Below are 17,457 nucleotides of genomic sequence, written 5' to 3' on the forward strand. Positions count from 1 at the left end.
TAAGGCTGCTCCTCCTCACCCGTTCACTGACTGTTCTCTGATGCTTTGGGTTCTAGGAACACTCCCGGCCTGAATATGAAACCAGAGTTCGTGAGAAACTGCTCAAGGAGAGTGACAAGTCAGTTGTCCAGAAGTTGGGAGCCAATGAGGTTGAAGAGGTAAGATGCTGGCATCTGTCCACTGACCTCTTTACTCCTTCACATGCTGTTGGCATTTCACTTGGAACGCCTCTGTGGACACACACTAGACTGTGAGAAGAGGGTGATGTGGTGGGGCAGAATGGACTGGGAAGCAGGGGGCCAACTCAGGGTGACCTCTGACACCCTGTGCCCCACACCACTTAGCATCACTACTTTTTAATGGTAGCTAGGTAGTCGAGAGATAAATAGATTGATCCTAGTGCCTTCAGGGTGAACTCACTACGGAGAATGCTTGAGTGCTTTGGGCATGGCTCCCTACAGTCATGTCACCAGGGTGGGCCTGGGAGACCAGGGCCAGGATGATGCTTGTGTCTTCTGAGTCATATTTCCCAGTTTGAGGGTAGCATCCAGCCTGTGGAGTGGAGCTGCAGAACCTGTGCTGTGATCTGTGAAAACTCACAATCCTTGTGAGGTGGGGCCCAAGTAAGCGGCACCTGGTGGGTAATTCTTGACTCCCAGGAGCACCTCCCTCCCTCTTCTCTGAGACTCTCTCTCTCTCTCTCTTCCTTTGTTTATGTCTTTCCTAATCTGGTTCTTAAAAAAAGAAAAATCAACAAGATTGAAAAATCTGTTGTTTTCACATGCGCCTTTTCTCCATCTTGGATTCGAATTCAAATCTTATTTAATTTTACATTCTTTATGTTGGAACGGTTCATGTTAACATGCAAATGTATTCATGCACAAAAACAGAAGAATGTGGAGGTTTTGAGCTCAGAATTGCTGGCTCTTATTACTTTTTGAAAAGTAAACAGGACTTAGAAGAGAAAGAGGGTGGCCCTCTTTGAGTGTTTTCCCCCTTCTAGACAAAAAATAGGCCTGAGACCACCAATTATTTGGGGAAATAATGAATTCATTCTTAGGAGAGACTGATCACTACCACCACCCTCATCAGAAAGCAGGCCTTCTTGTTCTGTTAGCTTTAGCAACTGCATATAACCTTCTTTCTCCACCCCAGAGCCATATACAATGGATAATTTTATGGAAATCACATGTAACTTTTATTGACCACTGACTCATTTAATTTTAATTCTGTAGACGGGAATACCAAGGAGCTGGAATTGCGCACACTGGGGCTGTGGTTCTAATATAAACAGTGCTTGGATGTATGGTGCACGATAGGTCAAATAACTTTCAGGAACCATAAATAATTGAAAAACATCTGAATGCATTATAGATGATACATATGTTTATGTTTTAGCACTCAACATCTATTTTCATTACACTGTTGAGAATGCAGAGCTCAGAGCATCTAATGCCTTCTTGGTGCTGGGGGAGATGACCTCCCGAACGAGCTGAGAGAAATTAAAGTGGCCTGAAATCCCTGTTAGTGTCCTTCTGTGCTCCCTCCCTTCCCTTAATATCACAAATCCTCCTGTTCTTATTCTAGATCTGATGGGGTGGCAGGTGAAGGGAGGGAATCCAGTGACCATTTGATGGAGGAAATGTTGCTCTGAGCAAAGGGAAGACTTGACTTTAACACTCACCTCATGACATGGCTCTGGAAGTCCCCTGTGTGGGAGTGTTTAGTAAAGGCACCTTCTTACGGGCCACTGAGCAGGAACAAGTATCAGTATTTGCCTAGTGGACTTAGATGTGCTTCTTTCATTCTGGAAAAGTCACTTTGGTTCAGCCTTCACTGGAAGCCAAAGACAAATTTCTGCTGAATGATATTTACCTCCCACTTAATGAGGTCCAGAGGGAGCAGGGGTTCACCACAGAGGTAGTGGGGGTGGGGCTGGTCATCAAACACAGCTCTGTCTGATCTTCAAGGCCCAATGTAATTCAAATAATCTGCCTGCCTACCTACCTATGTATGTATGTATCTATCTATCTGTCTATCACCTATCATAGAGATAGGAGAAAGAATCAACATCACTATGGAACTTAGAATGCTGGGGATTGAACTCAGGACTTCATGTTTGAAAATCTAGCACTCTAACCACTGCACTACTGGGCACTATTTTTTTTTTTTTTTTTTTTTTGGCCTCCAGGGTTATTGCTGGGGCTCAGTGCCTGCAACACAAATTCACTGCTCCTGGAGGCCATTTTTTTTTCCCTTTTGCTGCCCTTGTTGTTTTATCATTGTTGTGGTTATTATTGTTGTTATTAATGTCATTATTGTTGGATAGGACAGAGAGAAATGGAGAGAGAAGGGGAAGACAGAGTGGGGGAGAGAAAGATAGACACCTACAGATCTGCTTCACCGATCTTGAAACGACTCCCCTGCAGGTGGGGAGCCAGGGGCTCGAACTGGGACCCTTGTGCCGGTCCTTGCACTTCGCGCCATTGCCCTTAACCTGCTGCGCTACCGCCTGACCCTCCACTATTTTTTTTTTTTAAAGATGTCAGATTGGGCTGGCAAAATAGCTCATTTGGGTAGTATGCCTGCTTTGTTATGTGCTTGACCCAGGTTTAAGGCCAGCCTCCACCACATTGGAGAAAACTTCAGTAGTGTGGTCTTATCTCTCAGTCTCTTTCTCTCTAACTCTCTCTGTCTCTCTCTCTCTCTCTGTCTCTGTTGGCCCAGCATGGTGAATCTCCAGAGACAACAAAAATAAATAAAAGATTCCAAGTCTACTTGAATCATATCTTTAATGAAGTTCAGTTCTCATACCACAGAATTCACATTCATTTAAAGTATACAGTTCAGTAGTGTCTAGTATTTTCATTGATTTATTCACAATCTAAAGTAGTTTTATCTCCTTCCCTCAATCAAAGAAACTCTATATCCAGTAGTTGCCAAGTCTGTTTTCTGTCTTCATAAATTTTCTCATCCTGGACTCTCATGTAAATGGGATCATGTAAAATATCTTTAATTTCTTCCACTTAGCTTCCTGATTCACTGTGTTATAAGAATATGTACATTATTCTTGTTCATTGATAATTGTTGTCCCACATTGCATTTACATAGCTATCAACTGGTGGGCATTTGAGTTGATACTTTTGGTTATAATGAATAATAATTACTATGAAAACATGTGCACAAATTTTTATTATTATTATTTATTTATAAAAAGGAAACACTGACAAAACCATAGGATAAGAGGGGTACAACTCCACATAATTCCCACCACCAGAACTCCATATCCCATCCCCTCCCTTGATAGCTTTCCCAGTCTTTAACCCTCTGGGAGTATGGACCCAAGGTCATTGTGCGATGCAGAAGGTGGAAGGTCCGGATTCTGTAATTGCTTCCCCACTGAACATAGGTGTTGACAGGTGGATCCATATTCCCAGCCTGCCTCTCTCTTTCCCTGGTGGGGCAGGGTTCTGGGGAATCAGAGCTCCAGGACACATTGGTAGGGTTGTCTGTCCAGGGAAGTCTGGTTGGCATCATGGTAGCATCTGGAATCTGGTAGCTGAAAAGAGAGTTAACATATAAAGCCAAACAAGTAGTTGACTAATCATGAACCTAAAGGCTGGAGTAGTACAGATGAAGAGTTGAGGGGGGGAGTCCTCTGTTTTGTAGATAGCTATTTTAGTTATATCCTAAAGGGCCTGTGACTATACTAGTTTTTTTTTTTTTTTTCTTTTCCTTTTTTTCTCTGAGCCTGAAATCTCATATGCAGATGGATCCTATTGTCTGGGGAGATGATGTCATGGCTGGAAAAAGGACCAGAAAGCTGGATCAGGGAAGAGAGTAGCTCCCAAATATGGGAAGTGTGTATAAATATTGTTGACTGTAAACCCCATTGATTTGATGTGATCTGGGGCCCATATTCATCTTAGGAGCCTATGTGACAGACCTGTAGATCCGACCTCATATTCTGTGGTAGGAACATTCCAAGGTGCCCCTATATCAGGACCCATCTTCCTCAGGTGTAGCACAGAGTATGTTGTCCAGCCTCCCTTCAGAAGATGGAACATTCTCTACCGTTGCTGATCCAAGTTGAGGGCAAGGTCCTATGGGGGTCCACAAAGGGGTCTGTTTTGTTGTTTCTGATATAGATGGCTGGTAACAATGGAAAGAGGGATTTATTCGAGATCTAGGCCATCATGTCTGTTTGGGAATCTCAGGATTTCCCGACTAGGGTCCCTGCTGATGGGATGGTCTGATAGTTACTCTAAAGAGGCATCATTAAAGTATGCCAATCTTTTGCCCTTATTCAGCTTTTGCAGTCCTTCCTTTTTGATAAGGATAGTGCACAAGTTTTTATGTAGATTCATTTTTTTCCATTTCTCTTAGATTGATACCTAAGAGTAGAATTATAATTGCTGGTTTCATGTCTCTTTCTTTGATACCTTGAAGAAATTCTATACTATTATCTACTGTTACATTGCCATTTTACATTCTGACAAGCAAAGGATGAGGACTCCAGTTTCTCTCTGTCCTCACCAACATTTATTATCTGCCTTTTCAAAAATCTCTCTATCCTAGTTGGTTGGTGTGCTGTTTCATGTGGTTTTAATTCACAGTTCCCTAGTGAGTAATGATGTTGAGTATCTTTGCATGTGCTTGTTGGAAATGTGTCTTATTTGGAAAATATATATTTACTTTCTTTGCCTCATTAAGAAGCGAGGCTATTTGTCTTCTTACTATTGTATTGTAAGAGTTCTTCATTTAATCTGGACACTACTCCTTTACTGTTGTCAAATATTTTCTCATATCCCATGATTTGTCTTTTCATTTCATTAGTGATACAGTTTGAATCACAAATATTTTCCAATATAGTTTGATTTATCTATCTTTCCTTTTATCTGTTTCCCCTTTTACATTTTTTATGGGTTTTGTGTTTTATCTAATAAGCCATCCCTTAGCTCATTGTTCCTTCTTCTAAGAGTTTTATAGCAGTGTTCACAGTTTTTTCTGTGGTGTGTTTTCAGTAGATTGATGTGTGTAAGGAATGGGTCCTATATTTTTTTAAATGTGACTGGTATATCTATTTTTTGTATGTGATTGTTAAGTCGTCCCAGAAGCATTTTTCAAAAAAGATTGTATTCCTCATAGAGATATCCTAACTTCCTCATAAAAAAAACAGTTACTATCCATGTAAGAATTTATTTCTAGGCCACTCTTCTCCTCCTCCTCTATTGTTGTTGCTGTTATTATTGTTGTTATTGCTGCTGTTGTTGTTGGATAGGACAGAGAGAAACTGAGAGAGGAGGAAAAGACAAAGAAGATGAGAGAAAGATAGACACTTGCAGACCTGTTTCACTGCTTGTGAAGTGACCTCCTTGCAGGAGGAGAGCTGGAGGCTCAAACCAGGATCCTTGCATTGATCCTTGTGCTTTGCACTATGTGCAGTTAACTGGGTGTGCTACCTCTCGCACCCCCCCTTCTTTTAAGAGCCTCGGGCATGGAAGTCTTTCGCATAAACCACTTTGCTATTTCCTTGGTTTCTGGACACTTTATTCTATCTCACTGTCTATGTCTCTGTATCAGTGCCAACCAGTTTGACTATTGTACTTGTGTAATAACCTTTGAAATTAGGAATATGACTCTCACTCTCTTCTTTTTGCTCAAAATTGCTTTTCCAGTTCTGGGTGCCTAGTATTTTTATATCAATTTCATGACTAGCTTGTTAATTTCTATAAAAATTGAAATTTTGATAAAAATCAAATTAAATCTGTATATCATCTCAGGAACTATTATAATAATAACAATATTAAATCTTCTAATCTATGGACATGCTATATATTTTCCCACTTACATGTCTTCTCTTTATTTATTTATTTTTTGTCACCAGGGTTATTACTGGAGCTTGTTGCTGGCACTATGAATTCATAGCTCTTGGTAGCCATTGTTTTCCTTTCTATTTTATTTTGATAGGGCAGAGATGGGGGGAGGGAATGGGAGAGGGAAAGGGAGAGGGAGAGGGTGATGGAGAGGGAGAGGGAGAGGGAGATTGAGAGGGAGAGGGAGGGCGAGAGAGGGAGACGGAGAGAGAGGGAGAGGGAGGGCGAGAGAGGGAGAGGCGAGAGAGGGAGAGGGAGGGAGAGGGAGGGAGAAGGAGAGGGAGCAGGGGAGGGGGAGGGGGAGAGAGAGAGAGAGAGATATATCTGCAGACCTGCTTCACTGCTTGTGAAGCCCTCCCCTCACAGGTGGGTTCTGGGGGCTTGATCCTGAATCTTTGTGCATGGTTATGTGTGTGCCCAACTGGGTATGCTATCACTGCCCCCTATGTGTCTTCCTCATTTCTTTCAGCAGTCTTTTATTTTCAGTGTGCATATTTTGCTAAACTTGCTTATGATTTGTCATTTCTGATGCTATTTCAAATTTCATTGCTCTCTTTATTTTACTTTTGAAAAACTCATTGCTACTATTTAGAAGTACATTTGATTTTTGTATATTGATCTTGACTTTGTTCAACCCATTTATCAAATCTAATAACATCTAGTGGTTTTCTTAGGGTTTTCCATTTAATTATATTTATCTGTGAGTAGGCACTTTTAACTCTTCCCTTTACAATCTGGATTATTATCATTTTCTTTTTTCTTCATTTATTGGAATTTCTTATACAGAGTTGAGCAGATGTGATGAGAATAAATGTCCTTGTTCTCTGCCTGAGAAGGAACATAGTAGTAGTCCTCTATCATTAAGTATGATGGTGACTTTATTGCACTGCTTTTTAGCTCTCTCTAGAAAATTCCTCCAAGGGCAGTTCATGGCATATAAACACGATGCTGATCTGAAATGGAATGTTCTCTATTATGGTGGGATGAGACAATCTTATCAGGAATGGGAGGGACAGTAGAGTGAGGATCATCAGTGGTCAGAGCTAACATGCTTCTCCCAGTGCCAAGCTCTATGCTGGGTCCTGTCTTCCTCTGTGGTCACACAGTGAGAGCCTATGCATTCTGAGTCTGCATCTTTCTTTGCTCATGCCAGAGGGTGTTTATCATTAACCCATAACTGTAGTGGGTGGATTGTCTATTTCATACATGGCCATTTCTAGATCTATTATGACTTTCAAGAGTGTTGGCGTAGCAAGGATGAGAATAATAAAATAATAAGTGACTTCTACAAAGTACTCATTAAGTGGATGTCTTTCCAGGTTTTCTTTCATTATAAGTCTGAAAAACCATTATCACATCCAAGTCGTTGTTGAGAAAGCTAAAGTTTAGAGAAATAAATTACTTTTGCTGAGTGCTGACGTGCAACAGACCCAGAGCCAGAGCAGTGCTCTTGGTGGCCATGCCCTCCTGGCTCTCATGTGTCTTTTTTTCACAGATTCTCAGAAGCTCCTTAAAAGTCATGCTTGCTTCTTGTTCCTTAAACTATAGGCAGGAAGGGTTGCGGTTTTCTTCAGATTGATGGGTACAAGGCAAACTTGTTACTCTTCTTTTCTCTAGTGGTTTTGTATACATTCTGGTAGAGTGATGCTCTATTTCCACTGAGGACAGCTGTGAATAGAGTTAGCTCATCTTACAGCAAGAGGTTCAACTGATAGCAGGGGGAATCCACGAATATAAACAGAGATATATTGTGTTTCCAAGGAAGACTGTGGAGTCTGGGACTCTTAATAAAAGAATAGACTCATTTTTTCCCCCTGGATCACTTCAAATATTTTCTGGAATAATCAATCCTGGGAAGATTTAAAGATTTTCTCAAGTTTCCCTCTAGGGTAAGACTCTTCTCTTTTCATACAGGATGATGCGTTTCTAACTGGGTGAATATATATATATTTTTTTACTAAAGCTCTGCTCAGTTCTGGCTTATGGTGTTAAAGGGAATTGAACCTAAGACTTGGATCTTTTGGCAAAAAAGGTTTGTTGCACAACTATTATGCTATTTTCCCAACCCGTAGCTCCAAGTTGAGTAGAGGTGGCAAGGTGCTGTAGGTAGGTGGTAGGGGTTGGGAGTAGCTCTGGTTTCTATCTCTTGTCTCCCTTACCTTTCACTTAGCCCCTGATTCCAGCCCAGGCCCTCTTTTCTTTTAATCAACTGTGTGCTGGTTGTGGTGCAGTTGAGGAAACAGAGCTCAAGCCATGCAGTTCAGTAGAGGAGAGGATTCTACCAGGACTTGTCAGTTCTGATGGTGTCAGGAGAGGCGCTGCTGAGGCCCCCAGAGAATAACAACAGCAGGAATCTAATAGTGCTCTTAGGACTGGAAGGCCAAGGGCCATGGTGGATTCCTAGAACTCAGGAACCATGACTACCCAGAGTGTGCTAGAACACTGAAGGGGCTGCACCCCACTTCTCAAGATTTCTTCTGAAGCAGACGGGAGTGAAGATGGGGAGAAACCCCCTGACTTTCCCCACTGGCCCTCCAGCACACACCCCCACTGACCCAGTATAACCAAAAGTCACTTGCTGAGTTGTTCTCAGAAATGCAGTTTTCCTATTTTGGAGACCTGTGAGAACTATGGTAGTGATCTTTGGGAGGGTGGGGACACAGAACTTTGATGGTGGGTGTGGTGTGGAACTAGACCCTGTAACCTTGCAATCTTGTCACCTAATTTAAAAAATAAAATGAAGACAGTTAAAAAAAAAAGGGGGGAAAAAAAGGCAGGCCGTAGTAGTAGCTTCTGAAGATAGAGAGACCACAGGAGGAAAAAACAAAACTTTTTATCAAGTATTCACATTATTTAGTATTTCCAATGACTTTACATGCAAACTGTGACACATCATAAGATTCTTGCTACAGATGAAGAATCTGAAGCTTAAAAATTTAACTCAAAAGTCTGGGAAGCGACCCAGTGGATGAAGTTTTGGACTCTCAAGTTTGATTTCTGGCAGCACATGTATCAGAGTGATACTGGTTCTCTTTCTCTCTCCCCAGACCCACCGTATCTCTTATTAATTGATGAATAAAATCCTTTAAGAATTAAAATGTGATCTGGCAAAAATATTTTAAAAAGAAGGAAGAAATGCAGTTTTCAGGGGTAAGTCAGTGCCTTGCAATATAGAACAGAGAAGAGCAGGCAGGGAACAGGTCTGAGCCAAATGACAAAGACCTGTCCCCACATCCACTGGCTGTGTCAGCATCACCACAGAGCACCTAAGTCAGGTGCTTGCTTTGGGGAAGTTGAGTGGGGACTAGAAATGCAAATTACACACACACACACACACACACACACACACACACACACACACACACACACACCTAAATCTAAATCAAAACACAAGGATGATGGCTGACTGCTGACCCAAAGACAGGAACAATTTCAACTTTCTGACCATCCCAGAGCTCCTGAGAATGTGCAAGTAACCAGGGGAGTGTGCTTGTGGAACCTCTGTGTCACACAGAGCACATGTTGAATAGTGGCAAGGACTGGCCTCGACAAGGAGGGGAAAAGCTACATGCATCCATATCCTTCCCGAGGAGCAAGAAGTACTATAGAATGCAGGACCATTGCGTGGGTCCCAAAAGAGCCTTCCCTCTAAACATGAAAAGGACATTTAAACAAAGTCCTATTGAATCATGCCTGGCAGTTCCCCTTTCGGGACTTGTCGCCCAAGTGTTTACTTAATGTGGACGCACCTGTCCCCCATCCCAGGCTGGCACTGTCAGCACCCCTGTATCTAATGAATGTTTGATGGGGAGCACCGCACTTGGAGCACATACACAGAGGAGGCTGGTAGCTAGGTGGGTGTTAATTCACTGTTTAGCACACCACTGGGAACAGTTCTTTCAAAAGAAAACTCTTCTGAAGCCAAAGCACTGAAGCATTCAGAATGGATGCCTCAGGCAGGTGTAGCAAACAAATGTGGAATGAATTATGCATCACCATCACTGGGTCTTTCAGTCCTTTTCAGGGCAGCACTGCCTCTCCTGCAGAGCTCAGAGGGCTGGAGGGGCCTTAGTCTAGACCCTCACACTGACCAAGTGGATGTGGCCCTGACTGTGCACAGAGGCTTTGGGAAGGGTTATCAGGATGTTCTTTGGAGGAGTGAAGTTACCTTATACCCTTTCTTGAAGTCATTGAATGTTTTAATAATCATTTGAGAGCTGAGAGGGAGAGAACACAAGTAAGACTCTAAGAAGCTTCTTAGGGATTAAGAAGGTCCTTCACTGATGAAGGGAAAAGCTGGGAAGAAAAAAAAAAAACAGTTAATTTGTGTCACGGTGTTATATTCACATGGTGAGGAGCTTAGGTGATTTGAGCTTGGGCCATGTCTGAAGTCTATTTTTTCCCCATCACTGGTCTCTAATCCTCTTTATTTTTGTGACACAGGTCTCTAAGCCTCTTGAGTATGTGTTTCCTGGGTTCTTACTCTGAAGGGCTGAGCTCTGAGTGTTGGGACCACGAAGGGCCTGCCTTCTCCCATCAGCTATGGTGAGAAGTGGGGAGATGCTGGCAAGATGAGGCCTGCATTCTGCTTCACACTGGACAGCAGTCAGAAGGAATGGGGCTTTCGTGCTTGCTTTTGGTGTTCCGCTGCCTTCTGTCATAGTCCTTGGACTAGGTCTGTTCCAGGCTGTTTCTATCTGTACATCTCTCTCTTTCTCATATCTCATGGCTCTGTATATGTGTGCCTGCTGTATTTGTCTACATGTGAATATATGTGTGTGAATATTTGTGTATGTGCATACATAAGAAGGAGGCTAAAGTCTTTATTTATTGCTAAAAGGTTATTGGTGGGGCTCAGTGCTTGCATGGTGAATCTACCACTCCTGGCAGATTTTTCTTCTCTCTCTCTCTCCCTCTCTCTCTCTCTCTTATTGCTTTTATTTGATAAGACAGAGAGAAGCTGAGAGGGAAGGGGAAGATAGATAGACAGACAGATAGATAGATAGATAGATAGATAGATAGATAGATAGATAGATAGATATAAACAGAGAGAAACCTACATCACTGCTTCACCACTTGTGAAGCTTTCCCACTACATATGGGGACTGAGGGCTTAAACCCAGGCTTAAACCCATATAGTAATGAGTGTTCTTTCAGGTATGCCACCACCCAGCCTCTGGATAACCATTTAAAACCTTGGGATTTATTTATTTATTTATTTATTTATTTATTTGCAGCATTAGGTTCTAATAAATGCACTACTAAATCAGTCCTGGGCCAACTGTTTTGGCTTTGATACACACACACACACACACACACACACACACACACACACACACACACACACATATATATGGGGAGAGAGAGAGAGAGATCCTAACACTCTCCACTATCCCATGAGCCCTGCTGGAACATTCTCATGGGGTGCAGGGGTTACTATGTGCCATAGGTTGGCATGTAGTAAGTTGTGTCACCTACTGGGTGAGCCAGCCCCAGGTCTTAAGACCTTGGGATTGGGGGGGTCAGGTGGTGGCGCAGTGGGTTAAGTGCATGTGGTGCAAAGTGCAGGGACCGGTGTAAAGATCCCGGTTCGAGCCCCCGGCTCCCCACCTGCAGGGGAGTCGCTTCACAGGCGGTGAAGTAGGTCTGCAGGTATCTATCTTTCTCTCCCCCTCTCTGTCTTCCCCTCCTCTCTCTATTTCTCTCTGTCCTGTCCAACAACAAACAACATCAACAATGGCAATAATAATAACCACAATGAGGCCTCCACAACAAGGGCAACAAAAAGGGGGAAAAATGGCCTCCAGGAGCAGTGGATTCATGGTGCAGGCACCGAGCCCAGCAATAACCCTGGAGGGAAAAAAAAAATTTAAAAAAGAATTAAAAAAAAAAAAACCTTGGGATTAATAACATACTCCCCATCGACCTGCCAATACCCATGTCCAGCGAGGAAGCAATTTCAGAAGCCAGACGTTCTACCTTCTGCACTCCATAATGACCTTGGTTCCATACTCCCAGAGGGATAAAAAAATAGGAAAGCTATCAGGGGAGGGGATGGGATACAGAGTTCTGGTGGTGGGAATTGTGAAGAATTGTGCCCTCCTTATCCTATAGTCTTGTCAGTGTTTCCATTTTATAAATAAAAAATTAAAAAAAAAAACATAGTCCCCACTTCTTCTCCTGCAGACTTCGCTTTCCTTGCACCTTCCAGGGGACTTGGTCTCCACAGATTCCAGAGCAGTGTCAAATGTGCCATAAACACCCCCGTTTGTTAATCATGTGAATCACTTACCCCAGGAACGGCTCCCCTGGTGGCCCTGGCCATGGATACGGGGTGGGGGTGTCTGGCCCTCTTTATCGCATGGCCCATCCTCAGCATCACAAGTCTTAGTTGAAAGACTTCCTCTTCTGCTCACTGAAATCATTGCTCTTGGCCTTGCTTTAAGCTCAGGAGCTTGTGAATAAGGAAGGACAGAGACAGAGAGGCTCAGGAGAAATGTGACACAGTGGGGAGCAGAGGCCACGGCCCTGCCTTAGAGCTAGCACTGGGCACAGGTAGACCAACCTCCATGGAGAGCTCAGGCCCAGCTGTGTCCAGACACTGGGAGATGCAGAGACCAGCATCCACTTCTGGGGCCTGCAGTGCTTGCTGGAGTGACTCACATATTGGGCTTTGCTCGAACTCTAGGAGTTTTCCATCTAAGCTGGTAGCGTGCAAATTATATTTGTCTTTTGCTCTCTGGGTCAAAGTCATTCCTTCACTTCCCTATAATTCACTGGAAGCAGACACAAGCCCTTTAGGACTCTTTTGTTCTCTTTCACTGTATGTGTGGAAAATCTTAAATGTCCATGGAAAGCCTCCTGTGTCAGAAGGTGTTCTGGCTTCTTGGATTCTTGCTTTGGGATCCTCAGAAACAACTTTGGTGCGAAAAGCTTTCTAGCACCCATGACCCACGGTGACAGGAAACGTCCTCTCCAGTCTCCAGCACATCTCAGCTCTGATCTTTGAGTTGTTCCACCATGGATCCATTGAGGAAGTGTGTGTGTGTGTGTGTGTGTGTGTGTGTGTGTGTACATGTGCATAAGAGAGAGAGAAAGAGGGAAAATTTTGCACTCACTTCTGGCCTGTCTTAAATATGAATGAGTGAAAAAGTCAGAGACTACCTGCACAAAAGAGCCTTCAGGGCTAGTGAAATTGCTCATTTGGATAGTGTGTTGCTTTGCCATGTGCACAACCCAGATTCAAGTCCGGCCACCACTGCATTGGAAAAAGCTTTAGTGCTTAGGTTTCTTTAACTCCCTTTCTCTCTGCTTCTTTGCCTTCTCTGTCTCTATCTGACAATAGAAAAAGAACCTTCAGACAAAGAGGGTGGACATCATGTTCATGGAGATCTGGGGTGGGCATCAACACACCCAAATCAGGACTTGGGGTCTGTTTGTTATTATTATTATTTTATTTATAAAAAGGAAATATTGACAAAACCATAGGATAAGAGGGGTACAATTCCACACAATTCCCACCATTAGAACTCCATATCTTATACCCTTCCCTGATAGCTTTCCTATTCTTTATCCTTCTGGGAGTATGGACCCAGGATCATTATGGGGTGCAGAAGGTGGAAGGTCTGGCTTCTGTAATTGCTTCCACACTGAACATGGGCGTTGACAGGTCGATCCATACTCCCAGCCAGTCTCTCTGTTTCCTTGGTGGGGTGGGGCTCTGGGGAAGCAGGGCTCCAGGACACATTGTTGGGGTCATCTCTCTTGGGAAGTCTGGCATCAAAGTAGCATCTGGAACCTGGTGGCTGAAAAGAGTTAAATTGTTGACTAATCATGAACCGAAAAGCTGGAATAGTGCAGATGAAGAGTTGGGGGGGGGGTCTCTGAATATTACCAGTCATCTCTATCAGGAACAACACAATAGACCCCTTTGTGGGTCCCCATAGGACCTTCCCCTCAACTTGGATCAACAATGGTAGAGAATGTTCCATCCTCTGAAGGGAAAATGGACAACACACTCTATGCTATACCTGAGGAAGATGGGTCCTGATATTGGGGCAGCTTGGAACATTCCTACTCATGACCACAGAGTGTGAGTTCAGATCTACAGATCTTCCCATATTTAGAACTTGTGATCTTAAGTCTCACAGCCTTGTCAGGCAGGCACCAACTGGATAGTCAAAGTGTGAAGTTTTAGTCAGGGGACTTTGATCAGGGAAGGCTCCTGAGGGTGAAGGCAAGGTCAGAATTGCTGGCCTGCTGAGCAGGGGCAGTGAAGCAGCACGGAGGAAGCATCCAACAGGCTGAGGTAGCAGGCAGGGAACTAAGGCCATGGCCCAGGCCATCCCTTGTGGGAGGCTGGTACCATATGGGAAGCTGTTTGGTGGAGCTGGACCCTGGAGGGGTGAGCCACCACCCTAGCAGGTGATAGGAGCCTGGAGGAGTTGTGGCTACTGCATAAAGAGACAGAGGAAGCAGAGACACCTTGGAGATTCTTTGTCCTTTACCTGCCTGTCTACCCCTCACTGACCCCATCTAGCTGGAAGTCAGTTGGACCCGGAAGTCTTAAGAGATGCATTTTCAGAAACCATTGCTCCTCTCTTTTGCATTTGAACAAAGATAGGGCAGAGCAGAGAGAAATAGAGACAAGACTGGCACTGCCATAGCCTGTAATCTGACGTCACTACTTCTTTTTAAATTTTTTAAAATTTTTATTAGTGATTTAAAGTGCTTTACAAAATTGTAATTGTGGTATAGTTCCATACTGTTCCCACTACCAGAGTTCTGTGTCCCCATTTCCTTCCAGTAGAAACTGCAATATTTCTCCTAAGGTCACAGATATGGGTTGACTATGTCTGTCTATCTCATCTATCTATCTATCTATCTATCTATCTATCTATCTATCTAATCTGTTTCTCTCTCCAGTGGCACAGCTCTTCCTGCTAGTGACTATGTCAAATGTTTCCTGGCCAAGGCTTTGTAAGGAATCTGGAGAAGGATGGGTGATGAATTGGGGACCAGCACTAATACTCTCATCCCCCAAGACTGAGTTCAATACTGTTTCTTTGCCTTTTGCTCTTCTGTCTGGCAGCAGAAGGACCCCATATTCTCTGTTTTCCTCATTTGTGGCTATGTCACAACTTCCATGTACCTTCTTGGCTTGTGCCCCCCCTTTCTGAAACTTACCTGGGTTTGGCTCACTCTGTGCCCATGAGAGAAGTTCATTTACATTTTGAAGAATATGCTTCAGGCTCTGGCTGTGTCCCTTCTCCCTCAAGCCCCAGTGGTCTATTCCAAGAATGTTAGCTGTTACCATTATCAGAAGGGATTAGCAGCCTGGGCCTCTCTCCTCACCTCTATCCCTTCCAATGGCTATTCCATTCATTCTCCTTCCCTTTCTGGAAAGGAGTGTGACCATAGGGGCTGCTGTTCTCCCAGATGGGGAAGCCCAGGTGAGAGCTTCATAGCTAGTAAGCACAACTTCCAGAGCAGGGCTGATAACTCTCCACCTCCCTTGGTCTCTGTTGAGTTTGTTCACCTAATATTTACCATGCCTAAGAACACTGTGATTCACACTTCTGTTTCTCTCTTTTTCTTAATTTTATTTATCTTAATGAGAAATACAGAGAGAGAGAGAGAGAGAGGAGAGAGAGACTGAGATCCTAGAGCCATGTTCAGCTCAGGTTTATTTTAGTGCTGGGAATTGAACCCAAGACCTTGGAGCCTTAGGCATGAAAGTCTTTTGCAGGATCATTGTGTATTGTGCTATCTCCATAGCCCAGTTCTGTCTTTTTTTTTTTTCCATTTCAAAACTCTACTTGTGTTTTATATTCATAGCTTACTACTTATGGGGGGGGGGGGCAGTGAAAGCCAGCTATCCCCTGTGGGTTCCATCTGGAGCTCAAGCAGGACTAAACACTGGAATTGGGGAGCGGAGGGGAGGGGATGATGCCACACCAGAAACATAAGTGGAAGCAGGTCCTTTTATTGTAGAGGTTGGCAGAAACTGCTAATATACTCACCTGTCTTAGTCTGTCTTCAGATGTAAAGGCAGGCTGGTGCACAGAGGGAGGCACCCCAAGACTCCCTGAGCTTTCTACATCTGTGAACTCTCAGTCAAGCCTTTTTGGAAGAAGTTAGCCCAAACCTTTCCTATTTTCTGCTGCAGTATCTGAGGTAGAATTTGAGTAAAAACTTTGATAAGCAATCCCATAGCTGCTAGGCTCATTTGAGCATCCCATTGTGTCTGACAAACACGCCCTGGCTTATCCACACACTGCTAGGAGATGGGGCAAGGAAACATACTATTGCCGACCTAAAGGCCTGCATGACTCCTGTGTATGGTCACACACTCCTCCTCTGGGTGCTCCTTACTGTCAGAATTTGGCTGCAACCTAGTCTGAACTGGCTTTGGGCAAGGGGCCACTTGTCCTAACAGCCATTCCTCATCCACAAACTGTTCAAAGTCAGTGCCTCATCTGGGCAGATATAGCTGCTGCTTCTCATCTTTCAAAACATTCTGATGCTGCTCCCTTGCATCAAGACTTTATTTTTGTTTGGTCTTGGTCCTGCCTTGACTCCCTTTGTATCTGTGGAGAGTTCACAGCCTACCACAGGAGGCATACTGTCCTTGGAAGGGCTTATGCCCACTCAGGGTAAAATAGTCCCACCCTGCAGCAGTCCAGAATCTTAACCTCCTCTGGAACTGTTGAACCCAGGCTTGGGAGTTTCCTGGAAGGCGTAATGGTATTCTGTTGGTTGTAGACATTTGACATCCAATTCGCTTTTTATTACAGTGATGTGCAGCCTACCAGCCAACTGACATTAATTGTATTTGGAGTTAGGGCATCTGCATTGAATTTAGAAAATCTGTGGCAGGAAGTTTGCCCTGGAAATGTACTCAGCCGAAATACACACACTCCTTAGTGTGGAGTGACTCCCATCCAAGAATCTGAGAGTGCGTCTATAAACATGAATGAATTAATCCTCCCAACACCACTGTGTGCTCTCTGCCAGCTGGATTATTCTGAGGGCAGTGACCAGCCCGGGGCCTATAGTGAGTCATGAAAGATCTTGCTCACAGTCATCTAGTTTGAGCTGGGGAGCCCTCAGCAGGGCCTTTCTGGATCCTTCCACTCCAATTCATGGAATGTGGGGAGAGGGACCAGTAATTAGCACAGCCAGCTTCTGGCTCAGTACATCTCCCTTTCCTGTCTTTTTTACCAGACTCTTAAAATCACACCTTTCTCAAATTAAGTAACCTCTCTGCTTTCTTTTCTTCTGTTTTCTTTCTTTCCTCCTCCTTCCCTCTGCTTCATCCTCCTCCCCCTCCTCCTTCTCTGTCTTCTCCTTTTTTTTTTTTTTTCTTTTCCCTGCTAGGGTTACCTATGGGTCTAAGTGCCTTCATGACAAATCTACCACTCCCAATGGCCTTTTTTTTTTTTTCTTAACTGATATAGAAATTGAAAGGGAAGGTAGGCTAGAGAGAGAGAAAGAAAGAGAAATGCCTGAATACAGTTTGACTGCTTGTGAAACTTCCCTCCTATAGGCAGGGGCTGGGGGCTTGAATCCAGGCCCTTGC

The 17,457-nt window shown here is 43.8% G+C and overlaps 1 protein-coding gene across 1 annotated transcript in view; it reads left to right on the plus strand.

The window, feature by feature from the left end:
• Positions 1-17,457, plus strand: part of ANO2 (anoctamin 2) — a 365,356-nt gene that overhangs the window by 206,563 nt on the left and 141,336 nt on the right. Inside the window, exon 14 of the mRNA XM_060190229.1 lies at positions 57-158. Coding sequence (XP_060046212.1) covers positions 57-158 — 102 coding nt within the window. The remainder of the gene's footprint in view (positions 1-56; positions 159-17,457) is intronic.

The sequence above is a fragment of the Erinaceus europaeus genome, chromosome 4 (assembly GCF_950295315.1).
Source record: "Erinaceus europaeus chromosome 4, mEriEur2.1, whole genome shotgun sequence".
NCBI classification, from domain to species: domain Eukaryota; kingdom Metazoa; phylum Chordata; class Mammalia; order Eulipotyphla; family Erinaceidae; genus Erinaceus; species Erinaceus europaeus.